Source organism: Lepus europaeus, chromosome 1 (assembly GCF_033115175.1).
Source record: "Lepus europaeus isolate LE1 chromosome 1, mLepTim1.pri, whole genome shotgun sequence".
NCBI classification, from domain to species: domain Eukaryota; kingdom Metazoa; phylum Chordata; class Mammalia; order Lagomorpha; family Leporidae; genus Lepus; species Lepus europaeus.
The window spans coordinates 65,972,988-66,000,824 of NC_084827.1; the positions used below are offsets into that span (position 1 = coordinate 65,972,988).

Consider the following 27,837-nt stretch of genomic DNA (forward strand, 5'->3'; position numbering starts at 1 on the left):
TCCATTTAATAAGATTTATTATATTATAGTTCTCTAAATATTCAATGAAACATATAAGAATATTAACAGCATTAATCATATCACCAACATGGAAATGGCAAAATTGTTCACTAATAAAGAATAGATAACTAATTAATGGTACATTCATTCAAGAGAACACCACACATAATGGAACAAACTAATGTTACGTGCAACAACATGTATGAATCTGATAAACAATGTTAAGGAAAAAGAAAGGACATATATGATTTCAAAATTCTTTTAGAGTTCAAAAATAAGCAAACTAAATCCATGAAAATACAAATGATACAAGTACAGAAAATACAAATGTTTCTCTTTTGAGAGTGGCAATGACTAAAATGGATGTCAGCAACATCATCAGAATCTGGGTAATGTCCTACATACTCGTCTGTGAAGAGCTGATGCGGCGTACTCATTTTATCAAGTTGTATACCTAAAATATGCACTTTTCCAAGGCATGTTTAATTTTAATAAAATGTCTCTTGGGAAAAAAACTTCCATATTTTATGAATATAAATGATAAACCAAATAACTTGGTAGATCAACATCCTTTCACAAAATGAACTGATTTAAGCACATTTTAAACACACAACCATACTGAAATCTGCACTGCCAAGATTTCTCAGAATTTTTAGAATATAAAGCAAATGATAAAATTGGTTTAATTTGATGAAACAGATAAAACCATTTAAGAGACAAAATTACTTCCAAAACTGTACTTTCTATGATAATTCATCATCCTAACATATAAAAAGATATTACTATTCCAACATATAGCGGAAATATGTTGTGAGTTAATGACTAGACATTAAACAATCAGCTTCCCTAGAATGAAACAAGCTTATTTATGAAAGGACGTGCTATAAATTTAGTAGAAAAAAATATACAAACTGCCCAGTTACTGCTCTCATGAAAGAATCCTGGGGACTGACAATGAACACCAAATATGACAAATAAATTTCTAAGTTCAAGAGATAGCAGACAAGATGTCTAGAAAAATCACAGGTGCATTAAAGAAACAAATACACCTTGTAATAGCAGGCTATTAGCAACAGTAGTATTTGCACTTTCACTTGTATGAAAGAAAAGTTCTATCATGAACTTCATGCCGGCCCCTGTTTGCATCTTCTAAATTTTATATAAATAAAACCACACAGTATTATATACTCTTCTTTATCTGTCACTGTCTACTCAGCCTAAGTATTTGGAGATCATCTACATTGTTGTATTTTTCATTTTTTTTTACTTTTTTTTTTTTTGAGATAACATTTTTAATTTACGTTAGTCAAAGGCTTGACGCTCCACTAAAGAGTTCAACAAATAAAAAGTAAAAGAACTTTAGTTCAGCAGGAATATAGACATGGTTATAAACAATAATCAAATGAAAAGATGTCAACTCTACTTATACAAATTTTAAAAGTCACAGATATTAAAAGTACAGTAGTATATAATTCTGAACAATCATGACTTCATTTATATCACTTATTAGATCAATACTCACCAATTCTTTTCTAAGCTGAATAAAAAACTGTTTGCATTTAAATGAAATTTTTACAATCTTCAACCTGAACAAAAGAGAACAGATTATTTACTGAATAAAGATAAAATATTAACAAATTAAAAAAATAATTACAAAAATAATTTAAGTTATATATTTAGTAATATTTAGGTATTTTATAATATATTGTATATATACAAACAGTACCTAAAGAATCCAAAGTTTTTGGTACCTCACAGGAAAATTATTACAATCTATATGCTTAATAAACTAAAATTTGTCAGAGTATCTAGCATGTACTCTACACTTCCCAATTTTGTATCTTTTTTTGGACAGGCAGAGTTAGACAGTGAGAGAGACAGACAGAGAGAAAGGTCTTCCTTCTGTTGGTTCACCCCCCAAATGGCTGCTACGGCTGGCGCACTGCGCCGATCCAAAGCCAGGAGCCAGGTGCTTCCTCCTGGTCTCCCATGTGGGTGCAGGGCCCAAGCACTTGGACCATCCTCCACTGCTATCCCAGGCCATAGCAGAGAGCTGGACTGGAAGAGGAGCAGCCAGGACTAGAACCAGTGCCCACATGGGATGCTGGCACCTCCAGCTGAGGATTAACCTACTGTACCACGGTGCTGGCCCCTGAACATATTAAATTCTAGTAATAACTGACCTACTTGTATTCATCTCTACCACAATATTTTTTTGCTAGCTGTCCAAAGTTTTCTGTTTCTACTGGAATGGTAAATATGCAATTATATATTCATTTTGTATTGCTTGGGTGGTTACTTTTGACATTGTTTGCTTTTCCTTTTTATTATTTTTTTTAAGATTTATTGTTTTTATTTGAAAGACAGAGTTACAGAGAGACAGAGACATAGAGAAAGGTGTTCCATCTGCTGGTTCACTCCCTAAATGGCCGCAACGGCCGGAGCTGAGACAATCCGGAGCTGGGAGCCAGGAGCTGCTTCTGGGTGCAGGGGCCCAAAGACTTAGGCCATATTCCACTGCTTTCTTAGGCACATTAGCCGAGAGTTGAATCAGAAATGGAGCAGCCGGTACTGGTACTCAAACTGGTAACCCGCTTTGCCACAGCGCTGGCCCCTTCCTCTTTATTTTTAACCAATTTATTGTGTATAGCTGACATAAAGTTGCATGCTTAAAGTGTACCATTTATAAGTTTAACATATGAATATACTTAGCAAATTGTCATCACAATCAAGATGGTGAGTGTATTTACCATCCCCCAAAGACTCTTCCTAACACTTTAATCCCCCTTTAGAAACCTACCACTTTCTCACCCTGTAGATAACCAGTGATTTGCTTTCTGTCACTACAGATTACTTTTCATTTTCTTTTAAGATTTTATTTATTTATTTTAAAGAGTCAGGAAACAAACCGGTGCCCATATGGGATGCCGGCACTGCAGGCAGAAGCTTGGCCCACTATGCCACAGTGCCGGCCCCTGTTTGCATCTTCTAAATTTTATATAAATAAAACCACACAGTATATATTCTTCTTTATCTGTCACTGTCTACTCAGCCTAAGTATTTGGAGATCATCTACATTGTTGTATTTTTCATTTTTTTTTACTTTTTTTTTTTGAGATAACATTTTTAATTTACGTTAGTCAAAGGCTTGACGCTCCACTAAAGAGTTCAACAAATAAAAAGTAAAAGAACTTTAGTTCAGCAGGAATATAGACATGGTTATAAACAATAATCAAATGAAAAGATGTCAACTCTACTTATACAAATTTTAAAAGTCACAGATATTAAAAGTACAGTAGTATATAATTCTGAACAATCAGATTCAGATCAAAGTCTGACAAAATATTATATGTACAGCAAAACTTACACACAGGTATTTCTTTCCTTTACTATTTTTTACAAATCTCAGCTCCCACATATAAAGGAGAACATGCACTACTTGTCTTTCCTCTTTCCTGCTGAAGAGTATTTCCATTTTATGGATGTAACACAATATGGATGGTATATCTATCACCTCATGATTGGTGTTTATTCCTAGTTTGTGGCTAATACAAATAAAGCTATTATGAACATTTGTGTACAAGTTTTTATATACAGACATCTGGTTTAACTTCAACTGGCTAAATACTAGGAGTGAAATGACTAGGTCATTTGATAGATATATACTGAACTTTGATAGAAACTGTTTTCTAAACTGGTTGGACCAGTTTGCATATATTAGTACTGCCTTTTTTTTTTTTTTTTTTTTTTTTTTTTTTTTTTGACAGGCAGAGTGGATCGTGAGAGAGAGAGAGAGAGAGAAAGGTCTTCCTTTTTGCCGTTGGTTCACCCTCCAATGGCCGCTGTGGCCGGCGCACCACGCTGATCCGCAGCCAGGAGCCAGGTGCTTCTCCTGGTCTCCCATGCGGGTGCAGGGCCCAAGCACTTGGGCCATCCTCCACTGCACTCCCGGGCCATAGCAGAGAGCTGGCCTAGAAGAGGGGCAACCGGGATAGAATCCGGCACCCCAACCGGGACTAGAACCCGGTGTGCCAGCGCCGCAGGCGGAGGATTAGCCTGTTAAGCCACGGTGCCGGCCAGTACTGCAATTCTAATCTTGTTGTGCTTACTATAAAACCTTTTCATTCTTTTATTTCAGCTAATCTACATATGTACTTTTATCTAAAATAAATCAATTATACATCCTTTTTTATAAGCTTTTTCTCCCCTTAACCATTAATTAGAACCTGCTGCAAAAAGCTGAAGAGGGGTAGCAAGAGTAAGCAGATCTGTTCCTGATCTTTCATGAAAAGCTTTGAGACTTTCACTAGCAGATTTCTTTTTTGTAGATTCCCTTCTCAGAACAGGAAAGTACCTTTTACTTATAGTTCCCCAGGTTATTTTTTTCATGAATAAAAATGTTCAATTTTCTCAAAGCTATTAAAATAATAAGGCTAATTACACTGATCAATTTACAGCTGTTAAAACAACCGTACATTCCCAGAATAATCCTAATTTGGGCATGTTGAATTAGCCCTTTTATGTACTACTGAATTCAACTAGCTATAGTTCTATTAATGATTTTTGAGTGTTTGTTCACAAGTAACTAGTTCTCCTTTCTTGTAGGTCCAGTTTTACAATCAGTGTATTTAACAGATTATTTAAAATTACTGACATTTTCTGTTTCCTGCTTGGGTCACTTTGTGACTTTTGAGGAATTTTCCCATTTAATCTATATTGGGGAATGTATTCATTAAATTCATATACCCAAATCTGTTCATATTATTTTATGATGCTTTAATGACTGTAGGATCTAATAGTGATATCACCTCTTTCCCTAATGATATTGATAATTCATGTCTTCTCTTTTTTTAATTTTTTCCTTAATCATTAACTTTTCTCTACCAATTTTTGGTGCTATATCTTAAAGTTTGCCCTGCTAAATATTTTTTAATTTGTCTATTCAACAGGTAGAGAAAGAATGTGAGAGTGAGAGAGAATACACTTTCTTTTTATTATTATTATCATTTTTTGACGGGCAGAGTTAGACAGTGAGAGAGACAGACAGAGAGAAAAGTCTTCCTTTTGTGTTGGTTCACCCCCCAAATGGCTGCTACGGCTGGTGCGCTGCGCCAATCCAAAGCCAGGAGCCAGGTGCTTCCTCCTGGTCTCCCATGTGGGTGCAGGGCCCAAACATCTGGGTCATCCTCCACTGCCCTCCCGGGCCACAGCAGAGAGTTGGACTGGAAGAGGGGCAACTGGGACAGAACTGGCGCCCTGACCGGGACTAGAACCCGGGGTGCCGGTGCCACAGGCGGAGGATTAGCCTAGTGAGCTGCTGCGCCGGTCAAGAATAGACTTTCAACTGCTTCTTCACTCCCCAAATGCTAACGATGGCCAGGATTGAGCCAGGCGAAATCAAGTGGCCAGGAACTCCATCCAGATGTCCATGTGGGAGGAACTCAGTTACCAGCTGGAGTCAGGAGCTAAAGCTAGGTACTGAATCCAAGTACTACAACCTAAGATGTAGGTGCTTTAACCACAGGTTTTCTGATCCTAGTCTTGTTTTTTCCTTTGAACCATGGTTTATTTATACGTTTTTTTAATGAGTATTTGCGGTACTTCTAGTTATGATATTGATTTCTATATTAATTTGATTCTGGTTATACAAAATACTTTGCACAATGTAACTCTTGAATAGATTATTAAGACTTGCTTTAGGCCGGCACCGTGGCTTAACAGGCTAATCCTCCGCCTGCGGCGCCAGCACACCGGGTTCTAGTCCCGGTTGGGGCGCTGGATTCTATCCCAGTTGCCCCTCTTCCAGGCCAGCTCTCTGCTATGGCCCGGGAGTGCAGTGGAGGATGGCCCAAGTGCTTGGGCCCTGCACCCGCATGGGAGACCAGGAGAAGCACCTGGCTCCTGGCTTCGGATCAACTCGATGCGCCGGCCACAGCGGCCATTGGAGGGTGAACCAAAGGCAAAAAGGAAGACCTTTCTCTCTGTCTCTCTCTCTCTCACTATCCACTCTGCCTGCCAAAAAAAAAAAAAAAAAAAAAAAAAAAAAAAAAAAAAAAAAAACTTGCTTTATGGCTCAGCAATATGGTCTCTCCTAATAAGCCACATGCATGTATTCTATATTCTGTTGTTTGGTACAGTATCCTATAAATATGAATAAACTCAGGACAGTTGATAATGTTCAAATCTCTTTCAAGTTTTCAGCTGATTTCTTGCCTATATTTCTATTTATTGCCAACCATAATTGTAGAACTATTTCTCTCACTTATTTTTGCTTCAGGTATTTTGAAGCTGTTATTAGGTACATTATTTATAACTCTTTCTTCCCTTTTTGCAGGTATATGTGCTGACTTTGCTTTTTCCTTGTATGCCTTGAAATATTTTGTTGCAAACTGGACATTTTACATAATATACTGTAGTATCTCTGAATATTGATATTTAGTGACTGGATTATTTTTAATGAATTCTATGCTTCCTCGTCATTCCTCATCACCAGTGTTAAGTCTGTGATGTTCTTTGGAGAAGCACAGCATTGGCTCCACACAGAATAATCCTGGGACAACAGTGTTAATAGGTTATCCCATGCTACCCATGACCACGCCCAAGTGTTAAACTCCCCAAACTGCCAAAAGGTTGTCTATTGGTTTTAGCAAAGCTCTGGAGTATGAATTCCTTTAGAAACCAAGCCAATCAAAATAGGTTCTGTAGTAAATGTCTGATATTTGTTCTGATCCTAGGAGGGATCTCTATGTTGTCTGAGTCTCCAGTTCTCTCCCGTAAACTAGCCCAACTACTGTCTCTGTATGTAGGTTACAAGCCCTTTAAACAGATTTCCGTTTTACCTTAAAAGAAACGAGTATATGATTTTAAGTCCACTGGGTCCAATTTACCAACTTTTCTTCATGGATTGTGATTCTGATGTTTCTGAAAGTAACTGCCAAATTCAAGGTCATCTAGATTTTTCCGCTATGTTACTGCCTGGAAGTCATGTGCATAGTTCTTTTTCTACATTGCTAGATTACATTTACTAATATTTGCTGAGAACTTGTTATCTATGCTCATAAACATATTGGTCTGTTATTTTCTTGTAATGTCTTTGGCTTTGGTGTTAGAGAAAGCTGGCCCCTGTAAAAGCTGATGGAATTATTCTTCTCAAATGCAAACAAAACTGGACCTGAAAAGTAATTAAGAGGGAGGGCTTATGCCTGCCTGTCTGGAGTAAGGATTTTCTCAAGGACTTTGTAAAAGCACAAAATAGACTTCTTCTAGTTCTATATGTATTCTATTCTTTGAACATCTTGTACTAGCCACAGATTTTTTTTTTTTTTTTTGCCAGGCAGAGTTAGACAATGAGAGAGAGACAGACAGACAGAAAGGTCTTACTTCCATTGGTTCACTCCCCTAATGGCTGCCATGGCCAGCGCTGCACTGATTCGAAGCCAGGAGCCAGGTACTTCCTCCCCTTCTCCCATGTGGGTGCAGGGACCCAAGCACTTGGGCCATCTTCCACTGCCCTCCCGGGCCACAGCAGAGAGCTGGACTGTAAGAGGAGCAACCGGGACCAGAACCCGGCGCCCCAACCGGGACTAGAACCCAGGGTGCTGGTGCCGCAGTCAGAGGATTAGCCTAGTGAGCCACGGCGCCAGCCTAGCCACAGATTTTCGTAACAAAGTTTATCTTTACTATTTTTTATGACTACAACAATTCAGACAAGAGGTTCTCAACAGGACAATTGCTCAGCAACAGCACCTACACTGAGGATCTGATGCCAACTCTTGCCTTGGGTTTCCAAGACAAGTCTGTGTCTAAGCTGCTTCTGTAAGCTTCTCACTTTTTGCCTTTAAAAACTTTCCCTTGCCTCGATCTTCTTGAATACACACATAGTTTAGTATGGCACTCCTAGTCCTATTGGTATGTCATTCCCAAATAAAACCATTATTTTTCAGAAAATCTCTTATTTAAATTGTCACACCACACAATGAGTTGGAAGTGTCCCCTTTTTGGTTTTATGAGGATATTAGAAACACCTGGTATCATTCCTGCCTTAAATATTTGTTAGAATTCAACAGTGAAACTAGTTGAGTCTGATGCTTTCTGTTTTAAAAGGTTGTTAATTATTAACACCTCTAATACATTGGCTTATTGTGCTTTGTAATTACTTTTTGTGTGTCATATCTGCACTTATAGGTAGGAACTACGTCTTCATTGTTTTGTTTTGTTTTGTTTTTTTCATTTTCAATTCTCTTTATATACAGAAGATCAATTTAGTATAAAGATTTCAACAGTTTGCACCCACATAGAAACACAAAGTGAAACATACTGTTTGAGTACTAGTTATAGCATTAAATCACACAGCACATTAAGGACAGAGATCCCACATGAGGAGCAAGTGCACAGTGGCTCCTGTTGTTGACCCAACAAATTGACACTCTAGTTTATGGCGCCAGTAACCACCCTAGGCTGTCGTCATGAGTTGCCAAGGCTATGGAAGCCTTCCAAGTTTGCCGACTCTGATTATGTTTAGACAAGGTCATAAAAGACAGAGTGAAGATAGTAACCAATGATCCTAAGAGTGGCATTTACCAGGTTTGAACAATTATACAGCATTAAGTGGGGAAGAGGACCATCAGTACACACAGGTTGGGAGTAGAGCCATTGGTGGTAGAGTAGAGGTTATGATTACACAGGAATGAGGCCCAAGTACGTTAGACAGGGTCTAGAACAAAGGACAGAGTCATTATTAGAGGAGCTAAGAAAGGTGCTGTCTAAGCTACAATTAAGTTTTCTGATTTAGAGGCAAATAGAACCTGATAGAAGGGGCTTGATAATAATCTGGTGGGCTTTAGGCTTTGTAAGAGGCCCAGACCTACCTATCTCTTCACATGGGGTATATCCTAAGGGAGGTGTGAACCTCCTAGGGGAAGGCACTCTGTTGACTTTCATTACTTGGCTGGCCTGGGAGGAGAGCTGGCCAGGTAAAGGCAGGTGGCATCTCTAACAAGAAATTTACAGTTCTGCCTTCAATGTTGCTGACCCTACTTGACCATACCCTCAGCTGCAGTGGTCTTCATTGTTTTGTATCCTGCAGTTAATGTTACACAATTTGAATTATATAAGAAATATTTAGAAGATGTGAGATGGGGCCAGTGCTATGGTATAGCAGGTAAAGCCACCGCCTGCAGCATCAGCATCCCATTATGAATGCTGGTTGGAGTTCCAGCTGCTCTACTTCTGGCTGCCGGCTAGTGTGCCTGGGAGTGCAGCAGAGGATGGCCCAAGTGCTTGGGCCCCTGCACCCTCGAGGGAGGCCTAAAAGAAGCTCCTGGCTCCTGGTTTTAACAGGCCCAGCTCTGGCTGTTGTGGCCATTTGGAGAGTGAAATAGTGGATGGAAGATCTCTCTCTCTCTTTCAAATAAATAAATAAATCCTTTTTAAAAACAAGATCTGAGAGGCCGGCGCTGTGGTGCAGTGAGTTAAAGCCCTGGCCTGAAGTGCCAGCATCCCAAATGGGCTCCAGTTCTAGCCCCGGTTGCTCCTCTACCAATCCAGCTCTCTGCTATGGCCTGGGATAGCAGCAGAGGACGGCCCAAGTCCTTGGGCCCCTGCACCCACATGGGAGACCTGGAAGAAGCTCCTGGCTCTTGACTTTGGATCAGTGCAGTTCTGGCCATTATAGCCATCTGGGGAGTGAACAAGTGCATGGAAGACCTCTCTGTCTCTACCTCTCTCTGTAACTGTCTTTCAAATAAATAAAATAAATCTTTAAAAACAAACAAACAAACAAACAAACCCCCAAGATCTGAGATGAAACACTAAGTGATATTTAGTTTTCATGGATGAGCTTTACAGGGGTATAATGCACATAAACCATAACATTTACAGATTTTAGGTGAACAATTCAATGAGTTTTGACAAACATATTCAGTTGTATAACCACTACCCACAACAATCATGTCATAGTTCCATCATTCCAGAAAGGGCCCTTCATGCCTCTGTGCAGTTAATAGGCTGTTATCATTTTCAGTCTCTGGCAAACACTGATATTTCTGTCTCTACAATTTGTTCCCAATTAAGTATTTCATATAAATTGGCAACAAGCAATGTAGACTTCTGTGTCTAGTGTCTTGTACTTAACATAATGCTTTGAGGGTTCATTTCTTTCCAATGCTGAGCAAAATTCCATTGTCTGGCTATATCATAATTTATTTATGCTTTCAACTGACAGACATTTGGATTTTTATTTTATACTATGATGAATGCTGAAGCTGTCAATACTAGCGGACAAACCTTTATACAAACTTAGGATTTCCTAGATATACAGGAATAGACTAGATATATAGGAAAAGAATTGGCTGTATTATATGCTAAAAATGAAATTATGAGTAACTTTAAGGAAAAGTTGCCAAACTGCTTTCCAAAGTTGGCGTAGTATTTTGCATTCCCACTGATAATGTAACAAATCTCTAGGTGTCCCATTTTCTTGCCATCACTTGGTACTGTCAGTCTTTTTAACTGGAGCAATCCCAATTTACATTTCATTAGTGAAGAGAATCTTTTCATGTGCTTATTTTCTGTTTCTTCTTTGGAGGAAGTAGCGTCATTCAAACATCTTGCCAATTTCTTTCAATCAATTTGTCTCTTACTAAGGAGCTTTAAGAGTTACTTATAGATTCAATTTGTAATTCTTTTATCAGATATTTATTTTGAAAAAGACCATATCTTGCCCTTGCCTTTTCTTATGAGTGTCTTTTAAAAGAACAGAGTATTTAATTTAAATGAAATCTATTTTGTCAATTCGTTACTGAATTTACATTTCCCTATTCATGTTTTGTGACCTATCTAGGAAATTGATCTTTATTTTTTTTTTTAGTAAAGTTGTGGCAGTTTGCTAAAATATTTGTTTCTGTTAGGTATCCTATCTTCATAAAAAGTAAAATAACTACACAAAAATTGGTGTGGGCATTTGGTGCAGTGTTTAAGGTGCCTTGACACAACACATTCCATATTAGAAGAACTGGGTTTGTGTCTGGACTCTAACTCCTGATTCCAGCTTCCCAGTAATGTGTGCCTGGACAGCAGTGTTGATGGCACAAGTGAGCAGGTTCCTGCCACCACATAGGAGATCCAGCTCCTGGCTTTATCCTGGGCCAGTCCTAGCTGTTGCATTTGAGAAATAAATTAGCAGATGGGTGATATTTATCTCTAATACAGAAATAAATAAAGTAAAAAAATTTAAAAAGTAAATTGATGTTAACAAGATAAAAACAAAAATTAATTAAATAAAAATCATAAGTACTGAAAATCTTTCAGGAGGTATAAAAATAAACAGATTAATACAATATATTTCTGTTATATTTGGTTCTTCCCCTAAAGAAAATCATTGGTTTTGTAAAATTCTTCAAAATTTTAAAATATATCAAACATACACTGACACAAATATAAAATATTAGATATACACAAGACCAGACCACTAAGTGATTTTTACAATTTTAAAGTTATCCTTTTAAAGCAAGTGGAAAATGCTGTTTTTCTATTTCCCCAATTCTGGAATACAAAAGTGAGTTGGTAAGCCATCCTGGACAATGAGGACAAGGACAACATGGTAAAGTGACTCCAGACAAGAAATAAATCCAATGGAGAAATCTCACTTTCCTTGCACCAATTTAAGCCACCGAAATACTGGGTCTTTGTTACAGCCTATTCAGAAGTAACACATGGGCACTCCACTGAATGCACTGACGTGAAATGCTGTACTTACAGCACTGCCAGGGTGGAAGTCACAGTAAACACTAATGTTATTACAACAGCAAATATTTAGAGATTCTCTAAGAGAAAAATTCACTGTATTTTAATAAGCAATTATGAAATAAATAATTTTTGTAGGTTACAAGTGTGATAAAGTAGAAGATGCACCATAATAATTTGCCAGCATTAAAATAAACAGTTACTTTCTTTACTATCATATATCATATTTGGTAATATAGTGGTAAAATTAAAAGTCTGTAACAAGTTCTTACCATGGAAAGGTATTCATTCGTACCCTGTTCTTATAAATCAGAATTCCTCCTGACATCACTCCGATCATAATTTCATTGTTACTTTGATCCTTAAAAAGCAAACAAAAAAACTAAAATAACATACTTGTATTGCCAGAGATGTATTTTAAAAATAAGTTTAGTGGTTTTTTTAAAAAGCACAATGAGACATTTTCAGAAGTGACAGAGGTTTACAAAATATTTATAAATTCAAGTGTTGTTACTCTTAAAAAATAAAGAACAGATTTCAAATAAAACTTAAATGTTGCACTAGTAAAACTCATTCCTCTAAGCAAAAAAAAAAAAACAAAAAAACAAAAAAACAAAAAAAAAACACTGAGAACTTCCCGTAATTTATAACTAAGTCTGACTTTGGTGGAATGGAACCTTAAATAAAACAGTATTTATAATATTTGAGAAGACTGAAGATTAACTTAACACATGAGAAACATCATGGAAGTATGGGACAATTCTTGAGTTTGGAAGACCCCAAGGAAGAAAATTTTAATTGTGCTTTGAAATATGAATGAGAATTTCAAACTGTCCTAATTTGAATATCCTGTATTATTGAGAGAAGGAGTAGGCCTAAAATACTTTTCTCATTTGCTAATCAATCTAGAAACAGGTTTTTCTTCTTCATTTGGAACACTTTGTAGTAGTGTATATTAATTTGGCTGCTATTTTTTTTTTTTTTGTTAAGCAGTAGCAAGTGCTTCTAGATACTATTATAAGTCTTAAATCACTTTTTTAAAGGATGTTAATTTTAAGTATGGATCAAGATGGCAGCCTGAGTCTAAAAGATAGAAAACGAATAATGCTCTTATCATTCCTTCTACTTTTTTTTTTTTTTCTTTTACTTGTGGGGGCAGAAGGAAAGAGTGGGGGGGAGAGAAGGAAAGAGAAGGAAGCGCTCTCCTTCTACTTCTAACTTCATTAAAACACCAGAGAAGATAAATAATAATATGCAACACCATAAAATAATCTATAACACTTATTGTTTTCAATGTACCAAACATTTTAGGAATCCTTAAAGACATAAAGTAGGTAAAATCAGATTTACAGAGGGAAAAAGAGTACAGGTTACAGCCCCAACTATGTGATAAGAGACTTTTCTATGGGGAACAGAAACAGAAACAGAAACAACGGATAAAACAAAATAGAGAGGGCCTCTAAATTACTGTCAGGATGACGAGGTAGGGAACAGCTAAGGTAATTAGCATCTACTAATTCCACAATCCCACCTCAACTTGATTGAGTGATAAGAAGTAGAAGTGTGTACAGTCCATTAAAATAGCAACTGTGGGCACTAGGGACAGGAACATAGAATTATGGGTGATCCCCAAAGGAATGCATGAAGAATCCAAATAGAAAAAGGCAAACTACAGGCATAATCTATACCTGACTACATATTCCTTCTCTCCTCCACTGTTACTGAACGAAGGCTACCACAAGAAAAATAGCATCAACAACCAACTGAATCACAAATCACAAATGTCAAAGGAGTATAAAACTGAAGATCACCAATCATTTAAGGAATACTATTAAAGAGAAGCACCAAACTCAACAAACAGATAACTCAAGTAAGAGGCTATTTAAGCTGCCAGGTCTCCCACATGGGTGCAGGGGCCCAAGAACTTGAGCCATCTTCTGCTGCTTTCCCAGGCCACAGCAGAGAGCTGGATCAGAAGCGGAGCAGCCGAGACTAGAACTGGCTCCCGTTCAGGATGCCAGTGCTTCAGGCCAGGGCTTTAACCCACTGCGCCACAGCGTCGGCCTCTCTCTGTCACTCTGCCCTTCAAGTAAATGAAATTTAAAAAAAAAAAAAAAAATTTAAAAAGGACAAAAGAAGAGAACACCTACATGTTTCTTTCAGATATCTGTCTCATATCATGTATGTGAAATACCAGTTGTTAGCTTTGCAAGGGTTGAATTTTGCATGTGAAATAGTTTCTTCCAACTATACAAGGACAATTCAAAAAGGTCATGGAAAAAAGGAATTAAAACATAGATTTATGTTGATGCCAAACAATTTTAAAATCCTTGCATATTTTTTCATAATATGCATTTCCTATGAACTTTTTGGAGACACCTTGTGTATACAGTAAAGGATCAGTTATGTTTGCTTTAATTTCCAACCTGTATGATATCAATACTTTTGCAAAATGCTGATAACATGCTTTATGTCAAACAGCTATAAAAGGTCCTAAATGCTTACACTTCATTTCCATATTCACCTCCTCATAGATCAGTAACAGTTCAGAGATCAGCTCCAGTCTGCGGATCACACTCTGAGCATCAATGAACTATGACATCACTTCACATTACTTGATTTCAGGTGGTAACATTAAACTTACACTTAGTCACGCTATTAGAGAATAAGTTTGACATCAACTTAAATTATAGAAATTTTTATGTTTTGGCCGGCGCCGTGGCTTAACAGGCTAATCCTCCGCCTTGCGGCGCCGGCACACCAGGTTCTAGTCCCAGTTGGGGCGCCGGATTCTATCCCGGTTGCCCCTCTTCCAGGCCAGCTCTCTGCTATGGCCCGGGAGTGCAGTGGAGGATGGCCCAAGTGCTTGGGCCCTGCACCCGCAAGGGAGACCAGGAGAAGCACCTGGCTCCTGGCTTCGGATCAGCACGATGCGCTGGCTGCAGCGGCCATTGGAGGGTGAACCAACGGCAAAAAGGAAGACCTTTCTCTCTATCTCTCTCCCTCACTATCCACTCTGCCTGTCAAAATAAATAAATAAATTAATTAATTAAAAAAAAAAAAGAAAAAGAAAACATGGCAAGCTTATGAATGAATGAGCTTCACTACTGTTTAAAAAAAAAAAAGAAATTTTTATGTTTTAACTACTGAGTTACCTCTGGAACTAAGATTAAACGACAATTCAAAGGGAGAGATTGTAATTTGCAGTGACTATATGGAATGATAATGAAAAATCAGAGCAACCATAAAAAAACGGAGAAAAGGAGATAAAACTTTTAAAAGTTTGTTTCCATAATAATTGATATATTACAATTACTGTTTTCAGTGTAATATGGAATAAAGCAAAGGATTATATATAAGAGAATTTTAGAATTCCTTAAGTTTTCTAAGAACCAAAATGTTCTATGTATCTCCTCAATATACATACATAGAAACAAATACAGATAAATCCCACTTAACAGGCCTAGAAATAATGACTAACATGGTAGGAGTAAGTATCCTTAACATCCAGCCTGAGCTTCTGAACTATCATTTCCATTAAAAGATATCAAGGCTTCTTGGAGAAATGGCTGATTCCATGCCTCTGGCAGAAAACCAACAAGATAAGCCTGAAGCATTTAAAAATACTGTATACAAGGTTGCACAGAACTTACTGCTGCACTCATGCTTGTCCCTTCATGGTCACCAAATATGTTACCAGGGATTGACTCCTCAGGCCTTCTTGTCTTCATGAAAGAAAGAATTCAGATGCAAGACAGACAGTAACAGTAAGCATGCTAGCAAAGTTTAATGAAGAGTAATAATGAAGAGAGTATACCTGACAGACCAGGCAGGCATCACTGGAAATACCCAAGAGCCCACTAAGTGACTAGTAAATGTTAAATTCATTTTGCTAAATTTTTATTGTGTTTTGCATAAATGCTCATAAGTCAAAAAAATAAATTAATTAAAAATATAGTTTACAAAGGAAGCATATCACAGACTAACACCAAGGTCATGTCAAAAAGACATAGGCACCAACAGAAAAGCCCCCTAGTGACCAGAGATGGGACAACTTAAGCTTTAATAAGAAAAGTAATTATAATATATTGAAATTTATTAAAAATGTTTAATCCATGAATTCATATTCATTATTTTGAAAACTAGGTAAATAAAAGGAAAGAACCAAACTACAAGGAGTGGGCCTTTGGCACAATGGGTTAAGCTACCACTTGAGATGCCTGTATTCCTCATTAGAGTGCCTGGGATTAAGTCCTGCCTCCTTTCCTGACTGAGCTTCCTGCTTGTATGTATCATGAAAGGCAGTAAATGATGCCTTAAGTCAGGGGCAGGGAATATCCATTCTGAGGGACATTTAAAGCCTATAACATCATTTGGTCTGCCTCTGCCAAAGCAGCTGCAAGTACAACTTGAAATTCTATAAATCTATAGCAAGTTAACTTTTAAGCTGGCAATTTTGTATGGCCCACAAATGATTTTATAAATATCTAAATGGCCCTTGGCAAAAAATAAATTCCTCATCTTGACTTAAGTATTTGGGTTCCTCCCACCCATGTGGGCAACCCAAATGAAGTTCCTGACTCCTGGCTTCAGGCTGGCCCAGGCCTGACTGTTTCAAGTATTTAGAGGAGTGAACTAATAGCTGGCAAATATCTATTTGTCTCTCTGCCTTTGAACTAAAATAAACAAGCAAACAAAGAAAAAAATGGTAAGTTTGTGTCAGTAGGAAAAAAAACTTTAAAAATATATCAAATGTTTTCCATATCACTGGCTAGTAAAATGGAAGTGGTTCTTTAGAAAAGTACTCCAGCAAATAAGAAAAAGAGAATTATTATGCTTATTTTGCAGCCTACAACAAATTAGTAATCTAACCATTGAACATAAGCAGTTGCTAGCATCAAAACTGAGCAAAAAGCAGACACGATGCCCCTTCTGAAAAAAGAATACAACAAAGAGATCCTCAGTTTGATCATCCCTGAGTAGATCAAACTGTCTACTGGAAGGAAATACAAAGGACAAAAGAACCTGTTGAATTACATCATGAATATGTGTGAAGTCCCATCTGAAAGAAAATAGAGATGAAATGGTCTAGATCTTTAATAGCTGAGTTCTTTTTTTTTGACAGGCAGAGTAGATAGAGAGAGAGAGAAAGGTCTTCCTTTTTGCCGTTGGTTCACCCTCCAATGGCCGCCGCGGCTGGTGCATCGCACTGATCCGAAGCCAGGAGCCAGGTGCTTCTCCTGGTCTCCCATGCGGGTGCAGGGCCCAAGCACTTGGGCCATCCTCCACTGCCTTCCCGGGCCATAGCAGAGAGCTGGCCTGGAAGAGGGGCAACCGGGATAGAATCCGGCGCCCCAACTGGGACTAGAACCCAGTGTGCCGGCGCCACAAGGCGGAGGATTAGCCTATTAAGCCACAGCGCCGGCCAAATAGCTGAGTTCTAAGGAAGAATAAGGGAAGAAAGGAACCTGTTGATTAAGAAAGATTTAAAATGATCTGGTTAAAACACATGCACGCGCACACACACACACAGAGAGAAAAACCTCGCCGTAGTAGCTTAGGAAAGCACACTTGGGTGATAAAAAAAAAAAAAAATACACAAGAAAAAATCCTAAGTAGGAAGAAGAGGGTGTTGTTATTGGGAGAAGAGTAGCTGGTGAAGTTCTGCTTGGCCTGTGTGGTAGTTACAAGAATATACAGCTTATAATAATTCACTAAAATATCGGCGGCCATTAGAGGGTGAACCAACGGCAAAGGAAGACCTTTCTCTCTGTCTCTCTCTCTCTCTCACTGTCCACTCAGCCTGTCAAAAAATTAAAAAAAAAAAAAAAAACATATCTGTAACTGTGTTTTATTTTGCAAAAGCAGGTTTAAGGAAGGAAACCTAGTATGAGTATGAAATGATTGATGTTCTAATATTTTCAATATAACAAATTTCTATTTCTCATATTTTCTTTTTCCTTTTTAAAAGGCAGAGTAGACAGTGAGAGAGACAGAGAGAAAGGTCTTCCTTTTTCTGTCGGTTCACCCTCCAATGGCTGGCACACTGCGCTGATCTGAAGCCAGGAGCCAGGTGCTTCTTCCTGGTCTCCCATGCGGGTGCAGGGCCCAAGCACTTGGGCCATCCTCCACTGCACAGAGCTAGCCTGGAAGAGTGGCAACCGGGACAGAATCTGGCGCCTGGACTAGAACCCGGTGTGCTGGCGCCACAGGCGGAGGATTAGCCTGTTGAGCAGTGGTGCCAGCCTATTTCTCATATTTTCTATACCCTGTTTATTTCACTTTTCCCCTGTGGTTTCTAGAATCATTTCCCCCTCTCCTTTGGAGACTACTGCTCTACAAAAAAGTTAATTAGCAAACTTCTGTATTATTATACACTGAAAGAATATAATAATTCAAATCAGTAAAACTTATGGGAATTTTACTATTCTTTCTAAAACAGTATTTCCATCCAATCACTTTTTTTTAAAAAGATTTGTTTATTTGAAAGTTGGAGTTATAGAGAGAGGCAGACACACACACACACACACAGGGTAAGGGGGCGGGAGGGGGAGGGAGGGAGGGAGAGAGACAGAGACAGAGAGACAGAGAGAGATCTTCCATCTCTTGGTTTATACCCCACATGGCCACAATGCCCAGGGCTGGGCCATGGCCAAAGCCAGGCACTTTATCCAGGTCTCTCATGTGGGTGGCAGAGGCCCAACCACTTGGGCCATTGTCTGTTGCCTTCCCCAGGCCATTAGCAGGGAGCCTGGTTGGATGTGGAACAGTCAGGACATGAACCAGCATACATATGGAATGCCGGCACCTGCTACAATGCAATGCTGACCCCTCCACTTAATCACTTTAAAATTTTTAATTTATTTATTTTCATTTTTATTTGAATGGCAGGGAGACACTGACAGAGAGGCAGAGAGACAGAGATCTTCCACCTTTGGGTTTACTCCCCAAACACCTGCAACAGCCACGGTTGGACCAAGGCCAAAGACAGGAGCCTAGAACTCCATCTGAGTCTCTCATGTGGGAGGCAAGAACCCAAACGGAGTCATCAACTGCTTCTCCCAGAGTCCGCATTATCAGGAAGCTGTAATTTGAACTGGAGCCAAGAACTGAACCATATACTCCAATAGGCATTCCAAGTGGTGGTTTAACTGGTGTATCAAACATCCACAACAGGAACATTAATTTTAAATGGTATGTGGTAGCTGTTAAAATAATGTTCTTAATTACTTGGAATTACAAAACAATTGTAAAACAGCTTACAAATACTTGGTAAGAGGCAAAGACCACCTCCTCATCTTCCTTACCTCTTTTTTCTTTACTCCCAGAGATAACCAATTTTAACACTTTGGTATACATTCATCTGTATCTTTATGTGTATACAAACTGTTTTACACACAACTACAAATATTTTAAAGGGTAGGGTCTCCTAAGTGGAACTGACCGAAGATTATATTCATATTAATGTTTACCTCAAAAAGAATTACACCAATTTATATTTCTTTTTTTTTTTAAAGATTTTATTTATTTATTTGAGAGGTAGAGTCACAGACAGTGAGAGGGAGAGACAGAGAGAGAGAGGTCTTACATCTGCTGGTTCACTTCCCAATTGGCTGCAAAGGGTGGAGCTGCGCCAATCCAAATACTGCTATCACAGGCCACAGCAGAGAGCTGGATTGGTAGAGGAGCAACCGGGACTAGAACTGGTGCCCATATGGAATGCTGGTGCTGCAGGCAGAGGATTAACCTACTGCACCACAGCGCCAGCCCCAACAATTTATATTTCAACAATGTATCAGTTTCCACTTTTCCACTGTCTGATCTGCAATGGATATTTTTATTTGGAATCTTTGTTGTTAAAATCAGCAGCTCGTTGTTTTCATTGTTTTATTTTAGATTAGAGACAACAATTACACAGTCCCAATCATTTATATTTCTTTTGGGAAATTCTTACATGTTTTTCTATATGTCTAGTTACAGGTTTGCTAAATATTATTTAGAGAGACAGAGAAAAAGAGACAGAGATCTCCCATCCACTGGTTCTTTCCCCAAGTGCTCAACAGTTGGGGCTGAACCAGGTCAAAAACAGGAGCCAGGAACTCAACCTGAATTTCCAACATAAGCAGCATGGACCCAAGGCCTTGAACCCATCACCTGCTGCCTCCCAGTGAGCACATTAACAGGAAGCTAGAATCAGCAGTGGAGACAGGTCTCAAACCCAGGAACTATACAGCAGTCAAAAAACAATGAAATCCGGTCATTTGCAATAAAATGGAGGAATCTGGAAAACACCATGCTGAGTGAATTAAGCCAGTCCCAAAGGGACAAATATCGTATGTTCTCCCTTATCGGCGACAACTAACCAAACACCAAAAAAGGAAACCTGTTGAAGTGAAATGGACACTATGAGAAACAGTGACTTGATCAGCCCTTGTCCTGACTGTTGATGTACAATTTAATACTTTATCCCTTTTAGTATTTTTTTTTTGTTCTACTTAATACTATTGGTTGAATTCTGTAATTAACACACAATTATTCTTAGGTGTTTAAATTTAACTGAAAAGTGATCCCTGTTAAATATAAGAGTGGGAATAAGAGAGGGAGGAGATGCACAATTTGGGACATGCTCAATTGGACTTGCCCCAAATGGTGGAGTTAGAAATGTGCCAGGGGATTACAATATAATCCCATCAAAGTGGCATGTACCAACGCCATCTCACTAGTCCAAGTGATCAATTTCAGTTCACAACTGATCACACTGATAGGTCTAAGAGTCAAAGGGATCACACAAACAAGACTAGTGTCTGCTAATACTAACTCACAGAATAAAAAAGGGAGAAAATGATCCAACATGGGAAGCGGGATACACAGCAGACTCATAGAATGGCAGATGTCCTAAATAGCACTCTGGCCTCAGAATCAGCCCTTAAGGCATTCGGATCTGGCTGAAAAGCCCATGAGAGTATTTTAGGCATGGAAAGCCAAGACACTTTCAAAAAAAAAAAAACAAAACAAAAACAAGACCTAAATGAAAGATCTCTGTGAGTGAGATCCCAGTAGAAAGAACGGGCCATCAAAGGAGGTACCTTTCTCTGAAGGGAGGAGAGAACTTCCACTTTGATTATGACCTTGTCTGAATAAGATCGAAGTCGGCGAACTCAAAAGGCTTCCATAGCCTTGGCAACTCATGATAAGAGCCTAGGGAGATTACTGATACCATAAACAAGAGTGTCAAATTGTTAAGTCAACAACAGGAGTCACTGTGCACTTACTCCTCATGTGGGATCTCTGTCCTTAATGTGTTGTCCATTGTGAATTAATGCTATAAGTAGTATTGAAACAGTATTTTACACTTTATGTTCTGTGTGGGTGCAAACTGATGGAATCTTTACTTAATATATACTAAATCGATCTTCTGTATATAAAGATAATTGAACATGAATCTTTTTTTTTTTTTTTTTTTTTTTTTTTTGACAGGCAGAGTGGATAGTGAGAGAGAGAGAGAGAGAAAGGTCTTCCTTTTTGCCGTTGGTTCACCCTCCAATGGCTGCTGTGGCCAGCGCATCGTGCTGATCTGAAGCCAGGAGCCAGGTGCTTCTCCTGGTCTCCTATGTGGGTGCAGGGCCCAAGGACTTGGGCCATCCTCCACTGCCTTCCCAGGCCACAGCAGAGAGCTGGCCTGAAAGAGGGGCAACCAGGATAGAATCCGGCGCCCCGACCGGGACTAGAACCCGGTGTGCCAGCGCCGCAAGGCGGAGGATTAGCCTGTTAAGCCACGGCGCCGGCCTGAAAATGAATCTTGATGTGAATGGAATGGCAGAGGGAGCGGGAGATGGGAGGGGTGCGAGTGGAAGGGAAGTTATGGGGGAGGGAAAAAGCCATTGTAATCCATAAACTGTACTTTGGAAATTAATATTTAGTAAATAAAAGTTAAAAAAAATAAGTAAAAAAAAAAAAAAAAAAAACCCAGGAACTCTGATTTGTGTTGTAGGTGTCCAAGTGGCACTAGGACAGCGCCTGCCCCAATTACAAGTTTTAACAAATTATCCCAGGTCGGGGTTATAACACAGCAGGTTAGACTACCATTTGGGATGCTGGCTTCCCACGTCAGAGTGCTGGTTAACATTCTGGCCACTCCATTTCCAAACTAGTCTCCTGCTAATATGTCCAGGAGGCAACAGATGATGAATCAAGTGCTTGGGTTTCTGCCACCCATATGAGACTCAGATTCAATTCTGGGTCTTGGGCTTCAATCCGGCCCACACCTGGCTTTTGCTGGTATTTGGAATGTAGACCACTGGACGGAAAATCTGTCACTGTACCTTATAAATAAATAATAAAGAAATAAATTTTTCTAAAGTATTTCTTTGTGAAAACTCTTTATAAAATATGAGTATTTATGGGGCCAGTGTTTGTGGTGCAGAAATTAAGCCATGGCCGGCGCTGCGGCTCAATAGGCTAATCCTCCGCCTGTGGCACCAGCACCCCGGGTTCTAGTCCCAGTCGGGGCACTGGATTCTGTCCCGGTTGCTCCTCTTCTAGTCCAGCTCTCTGCTGTGGCCCAGAAGGGCAGTAGAGGATGGCCTAAGTCCTTGGGCCCTGCGACCGCATGGGAGACCAAGAGAAGCACCTGGCTCCTGGCTTCGGATTAGCACGGTGTGCTGGTCATAGCGTGCCGGCCACAGCGGCCATTAGGGGTGAACCAATGGAAAAGGAAGACCTTTCTCTCTCTCTCTCTCTCACTGTCTATTCTGCCTGTCCAAAATAAATAAATAAATAAAAATAAAGACAGAAATTAAGCCACTGCCTCCAATGCCAGCATCCTATATGAATGATGGTTCAAGTCCTGGCTGCTCCACTTCCCATCCAGCACTAGCAGTGCTTGGGTCTCTGTCACCCACATGGGAGACCAGATAGAGTTTCTGGCTCCTGGCTTTGGCCTGACCCAGCTCTGGCCATTGCAACCATGTTGGGAGTGAATCAGTGGATGGAGGCTTTCTCTTTCTCCGTCTCTATCTCTCCCTCTCTGTCACTCTGCCTTTCAAATAGATAATAAAATCTGAATAGTTAAAACTTTTCTGCAATGTATATTGAAATTAATTTCTCTTTTACCCTTATTTTTAATTTTTAAACTTTTATTTAATAAATATAAATTTCCAAAGTACAGCTTTTGGATTACAGTGGCTTCCCCCCCCCCCACCATAACTTCCCTCCCACCTGCAACCCTCCCATCCCCCGCTCCCTCTCCCATCCCATTCACATCAAGATTCATTTTCAATTATCTTTATATATAGAAGATCAATTTAGTATATATTAAGTAAGGATTTCAACAGTTTGCACCCATACAGAAACACAAAGTGTAAAGTACTGTTTGATTACTAGTTATACCATTGATTCACATTTAGATTTATTTCTTTTTCATGTCACTAGTTTACAGTTCTCACTATGTTTTTAAAGTAGTTAGGTACATCATAAATGCATCAAGCCATTCCTGAATTAATGAGTCAATAGATTAACGGGTTATTGAGCAACTTTGTACAGACATGCGCTCTCCCAGGCATGCTTGCTTGCTCTTGCCACGTGATGATGGGGCAAGAAGGCTCTCACCAGATGCCGAGCATATCCTGATGTCATGTTCTCGGACTTCCTAGACTCTAGATCCGTAAGCTCAATAAATAGTTCTTTAAAAGTCCCTAGTCTGCGGTATTCAGTTACAGCAACATTAAAAGAACTGATATTCACTAATGATTTTTAAAAAGTGTTTGTGCATCTCACAGTGTTTGTGAATGCAAACAAGTTATTCTGATTTGCCCTAAAGATGCTGGACATAGGAAGATGGTCGACAATAAAACAATGCTATACCTAGACAGGTCATAATGAGTAAAAGCATACAAAAGAATTATGGGAATTTATTGTGTGATCTGAAAACTCTAGGATGACATGAAGTCAAATGTATAGCTCCATTTGAAAGAAGAGATTCTTTTCTCTGTGCTAAGAGATTACACTGTGAAAGTATTTGATTACTCAAGTCAAGCTGTCAAAAAGTCTTCAAATTCCCATAGGTTAAAACTGAGATTTTGGTAAGAAGCTATAAGCCGGTTCTTAAACACAGAAACAGGTCTTGTCTGGCTAATTTAATTTCTCTGTCTCATTTTCCCCCATAGGTAAAGTGACTTGCAGGGCTGTTGTCAAGGATAAAATGGGGTTGGTACACATAATGCAGTAGGAAGGGTATCCAACATTTAGTAAACGCTACATAGGTGTTTCCTGTTATTACCATGGCCCTGTACAGCAAAACCCCTCAAAATTACATTCTTGGGCCTCTGTCCATCAAGCCTTCAAAACTGCCCTCAGAGTGCAGAGCCACCAGTGACAACCAATTCTTTGTTCTTGTCTTCCCTGACTTATAAGCATCAACTGATGCAGTCAACTGCTGCTGACTCACGGCGACCTTTCCCATCCCAAATGGCTGATCCTTCTCAGTCTCCTTTCATGGTTCTTCCTTACCACTCCAAATTCTACCTTCAAAATGCCCTGGCTTTGGGCCTTTTCAATATCTACTAGATTCACTCTCTGTGCTCTTATCTCTTGAAGTATTACCTATTAGCTGACCATTCCCAAATGTCTGTACTAGTCCAGACCTTTCCTCTGAACGCCAATCTACACGAACTGCCGATCTCCTCCGTCGGCAATGGATTTGTAAAAGTCTTCACAGATTTAACATATCACAAAACTAATTGTTGATCCATTCTTCTAAACCTGCTTCTCCCTGGTCTTTCTCAGCTCAGTGAAAGCATAGGCAAAACTTTGTAATTATCCCTGGTTTTTCTCACAGATACCAGAGCCAGCACATCAAAAAAAGATGCCATTTCCACACTCAAACTATATTCAAAATCTGATCATTTTTCACCACCCTATTGCTACAACCACCATCACTGTTAGCAGTTTCTTCTTAAAAAAACAACAACAACAACAAAAAAAACAAAACACACACACACACACAAAACACCTTTTTTTTTTTTTTTTTTTTGAGAGGCAGAGAGATTAAAGAGAGAAGGAGAGCCAGACAGACAGAGCTCTTATCTATGGGTTCACTCTCTGAATGCCCACAACAACTGGGTAAGACTAAAGCTGAGAGCTGGGAATTCAATCTAAGTCTCTCACAACCTGAGCCATCACTGCTGCCTTCTAGGTTCTGCAATCGGCAGTAAGCCGGAGTTAGAGTCGGAACTAAACCCAAGTACTCATGCGACACAGGCATCTTAACCTTTAGGTTAAATGCCCGTTTCTGTAATAGCCTCTGCCCATAGTGTTTTATAGTCTACTCTCAAAATAGCAGCCATTATTATCTTTTAAAAACGTAAAATAAGTAAATAACTTTTTAAAAAGAGTTATTTATCCATTAGAAAGAGTTACAGAGAGAGATAGAGGATACAGAGTGTGATCTTCCACCCACTGGTTCACTCCCCAGATGATCTCAATGACCAGCACTGAGCCAGGCTGAAGTCAGGAGCTTCCTCTAGGTCTCCCATGAGGGTAGCAGGGGCCCAACACCTGGGCCATCTTCTGCTGCTTTCCCAGGCAAGGAGCTGGACTGGAGTGGAACAGCTGGGACACAAACTGGCACCCATAGCTTCATCTGCTATGCCATGATGCTGCCCTCAGTAAATAACTTTTTATCTCCTCAAACCCTCTAATGGCCTTGATTATCATTACAAGCCAAAGTTCTGGGGCCACTATTGTGGCACAGCAGGTAAAGCCACTGCCTGCAATGCTGGCATCCCATATGGGTACAGATTCATGTCCCAGCTGCTCCACTTTCAACCCAGCTCCCTGCTAATGGCCTGGGAAAAGCTGCAGAAGATGGCTCAAGTTTCAGCCCCTGCACCCACAAGGGAGACCTGGATGAAGCTTTTGGGTTTGGCCTGGCCCAGCACTGGCTGTTGCAGCCATCTAGAGAGTGAACCAATGGAGAGAAGATATCTCTTTCTCAAAGATCTCTTTCTCTCTGTCCTCTCTCTGACTTTCAAATAAATAGCCAAATCTTAAAAAAAAAAAAAAAAAAAAAAAAAAAAAAGCCAAAGTTCTTATAGTGTCCTGTAAAGCCCTGGTCTGCTCTGTCCTCGTCTCTTAACACTGTCCTCTTGTTGCTTATAGCACACCAACCATACTGGTTGTTGCCATTATTTGAACTGCTACACACTACTATTTCAATGCTGTTTCCTCTGCTTAGAATAATACCCCCCACCTCAGCCAGCTGTTTGCATGGTCCCTTCTAATCTGTTTACCTTCTCAGTAACACCTTCCCTGGTACCCATTTCGGTTGTCTCAATTCCCTCTCTCAGCTTTATTTTTTCTATAGCATTTATCAGGAACAGACATTATTACCTATTTAATTTTTTTAAAAAACTGAAGTATAATATGCATACTATAAAATGTACAAATCTTAACTATGCAAATCAAAAGTTTTACACACAGGTGTTAACATACCTATATATACTACTAGGAAACCACCACAAACCAATATACAGAGCATTTTCCAAAACTCAGCAGGCTCCCTCATGAGCCTCCCCTCCACAGATGACTGCTATTCTGACCTCTATCAGTAGAGAGGAATATTCTGCCTGCTACTGAATTTGACTTCCATGGAGTCAAACTATGAACTCTGGTATACTCATAATTGTTACAGTCTTGTCTTGTTCACCAGAATGGAAGCTTCATGAGAGTGGGAATTTATCTACTTTACTCACTGCTGTATCCACGGTGTCTATAAACGGGACTTGGAACATAGTAGGTGCTCAAAAAACATTCATTGAGTGAATGAATAATCAAAATAGCATCATTAAGCTTTCCTTTTCTTGAAACTTTGAAGGGCAAAAGTTATTTTTCAGTAGAATTATCTTCATCACTATTACAAATACCTATGGAAATAAGATATTCACAAGTAAGCCTAAAATTTGGTTAAAATTTTTAGGGCTAATTTAGAGCATCCTATATCTAATTTAAAAACCTAAAGACAAGCCATCTGTGATTACATTTGCACTCAGATAACTTGGAAACAAAGTTAACATATTAACATAGTTAATATTGTTGGGACCATTCTTATACAGGGATCCAGTGTGAGGATCAATGGCTTAGATAGCTCATAGCTCTTTTATGCATTTTTATTCTAAAATCTTAGTCTAATAGTTACTGACTGATTTTCTAGTAAAGATGATAGGTGTTTGTGAGCCCTCAAACCACTCATTTGATGAGTACTCTAGATAGTGCCTTTTGTCTTTTAAAGTGATCAGAAAGTCTTTACAAAAAAATTAAATTCAGTTCCTACAATATCCTTACTACTAATTTAATATATTCAAATTATTAAGTATCTTTCAGATTACTTTATTATGTCAATTGATTTTAATCAATCTTACAGGTAACTGTCAATGCTTTCTAGGTGAGTGTTCTGAGAGGAAAGCAAAAGGAAGTGTTGGTTAAAACCAAATTATTTCACTTACGGCTTATTCAAAAATATATATTTTTAAAGATTTATTTATTTATTTGAAAAGCAGAATTACAGAGAGAGAGAGAGAGAAAGAAAGTGCGCGTGAGGGATCGAGAGAGAGCGCATCCACCTGCTGGTTCACTCCTCAAACAGCCACAACGACCATGGGTAGGCCAGGCAGAAGCCAGGAGTCAGGAGCTTCACCCTGGTCTCCCACATGGGAGGCTGAGACCCAACCACTTGGGCCATCTTCTACTGCTTTTCTCAGGCACATCAGCAAGGTACTGGATCAGAAGTGGAGCAGCCAGGACATGAACTGGCACCCATATGGGATGCCAGCACTGCAGGTGGCAGCTTAATGTACTACACCACAACACCAACTGATCAAAAGTATATTTCTTACTGTCTAACTATCTGGAGAACATTTTGTTACCTTGTTATTGTTTTTAATGCACTGTTGTCAGAAAATATGTTCTTGGCATTTGAAAAGAATGTATAGACTGAAGTTGTTGGCTATAGTAATCTCTATAGACTAAGTCAAGATTGTTAATGCACTGTTTTTGTTTTGTTTTGTTTTGTTTTGACAGGCAGAGTGGATAGTGAGAGAG

At 39.1% G+C, this 27,837-nt stretch overlaps 1 protein-coding gene across 3 annotated transcripts in view; it reads right to left on the reverse strand.

The window, feature by feature from the left end:
* Window positions 1–27,837, reverse strand: part of PTPN4 (protein tyrosine phosphatase non-receptor type 4) — a 193,787-nt gene that overhangs the window by 62,894 nt on the left and 103,056 nt on the right. For all 3 annotated transcript variants that reach the window (XM_062184611.1, XM_062184543.1, XM_062184597.1), the window contains 2 exons: window positions 12,015–12,103; window positions 1,523–1,586 (listed from right to left, as the gene is read on the reverse strand). In XM_062184611.1, the coding sequence (XP_062040595.1) occupies window positions 1,523–1,586; window positions 12,015–12,103 (153 nt within the window). The remainder of the gene's footprint in view (window positions 1–1,522; window positions 1,587–12,014; window positions 12,104–27,837) is intronic.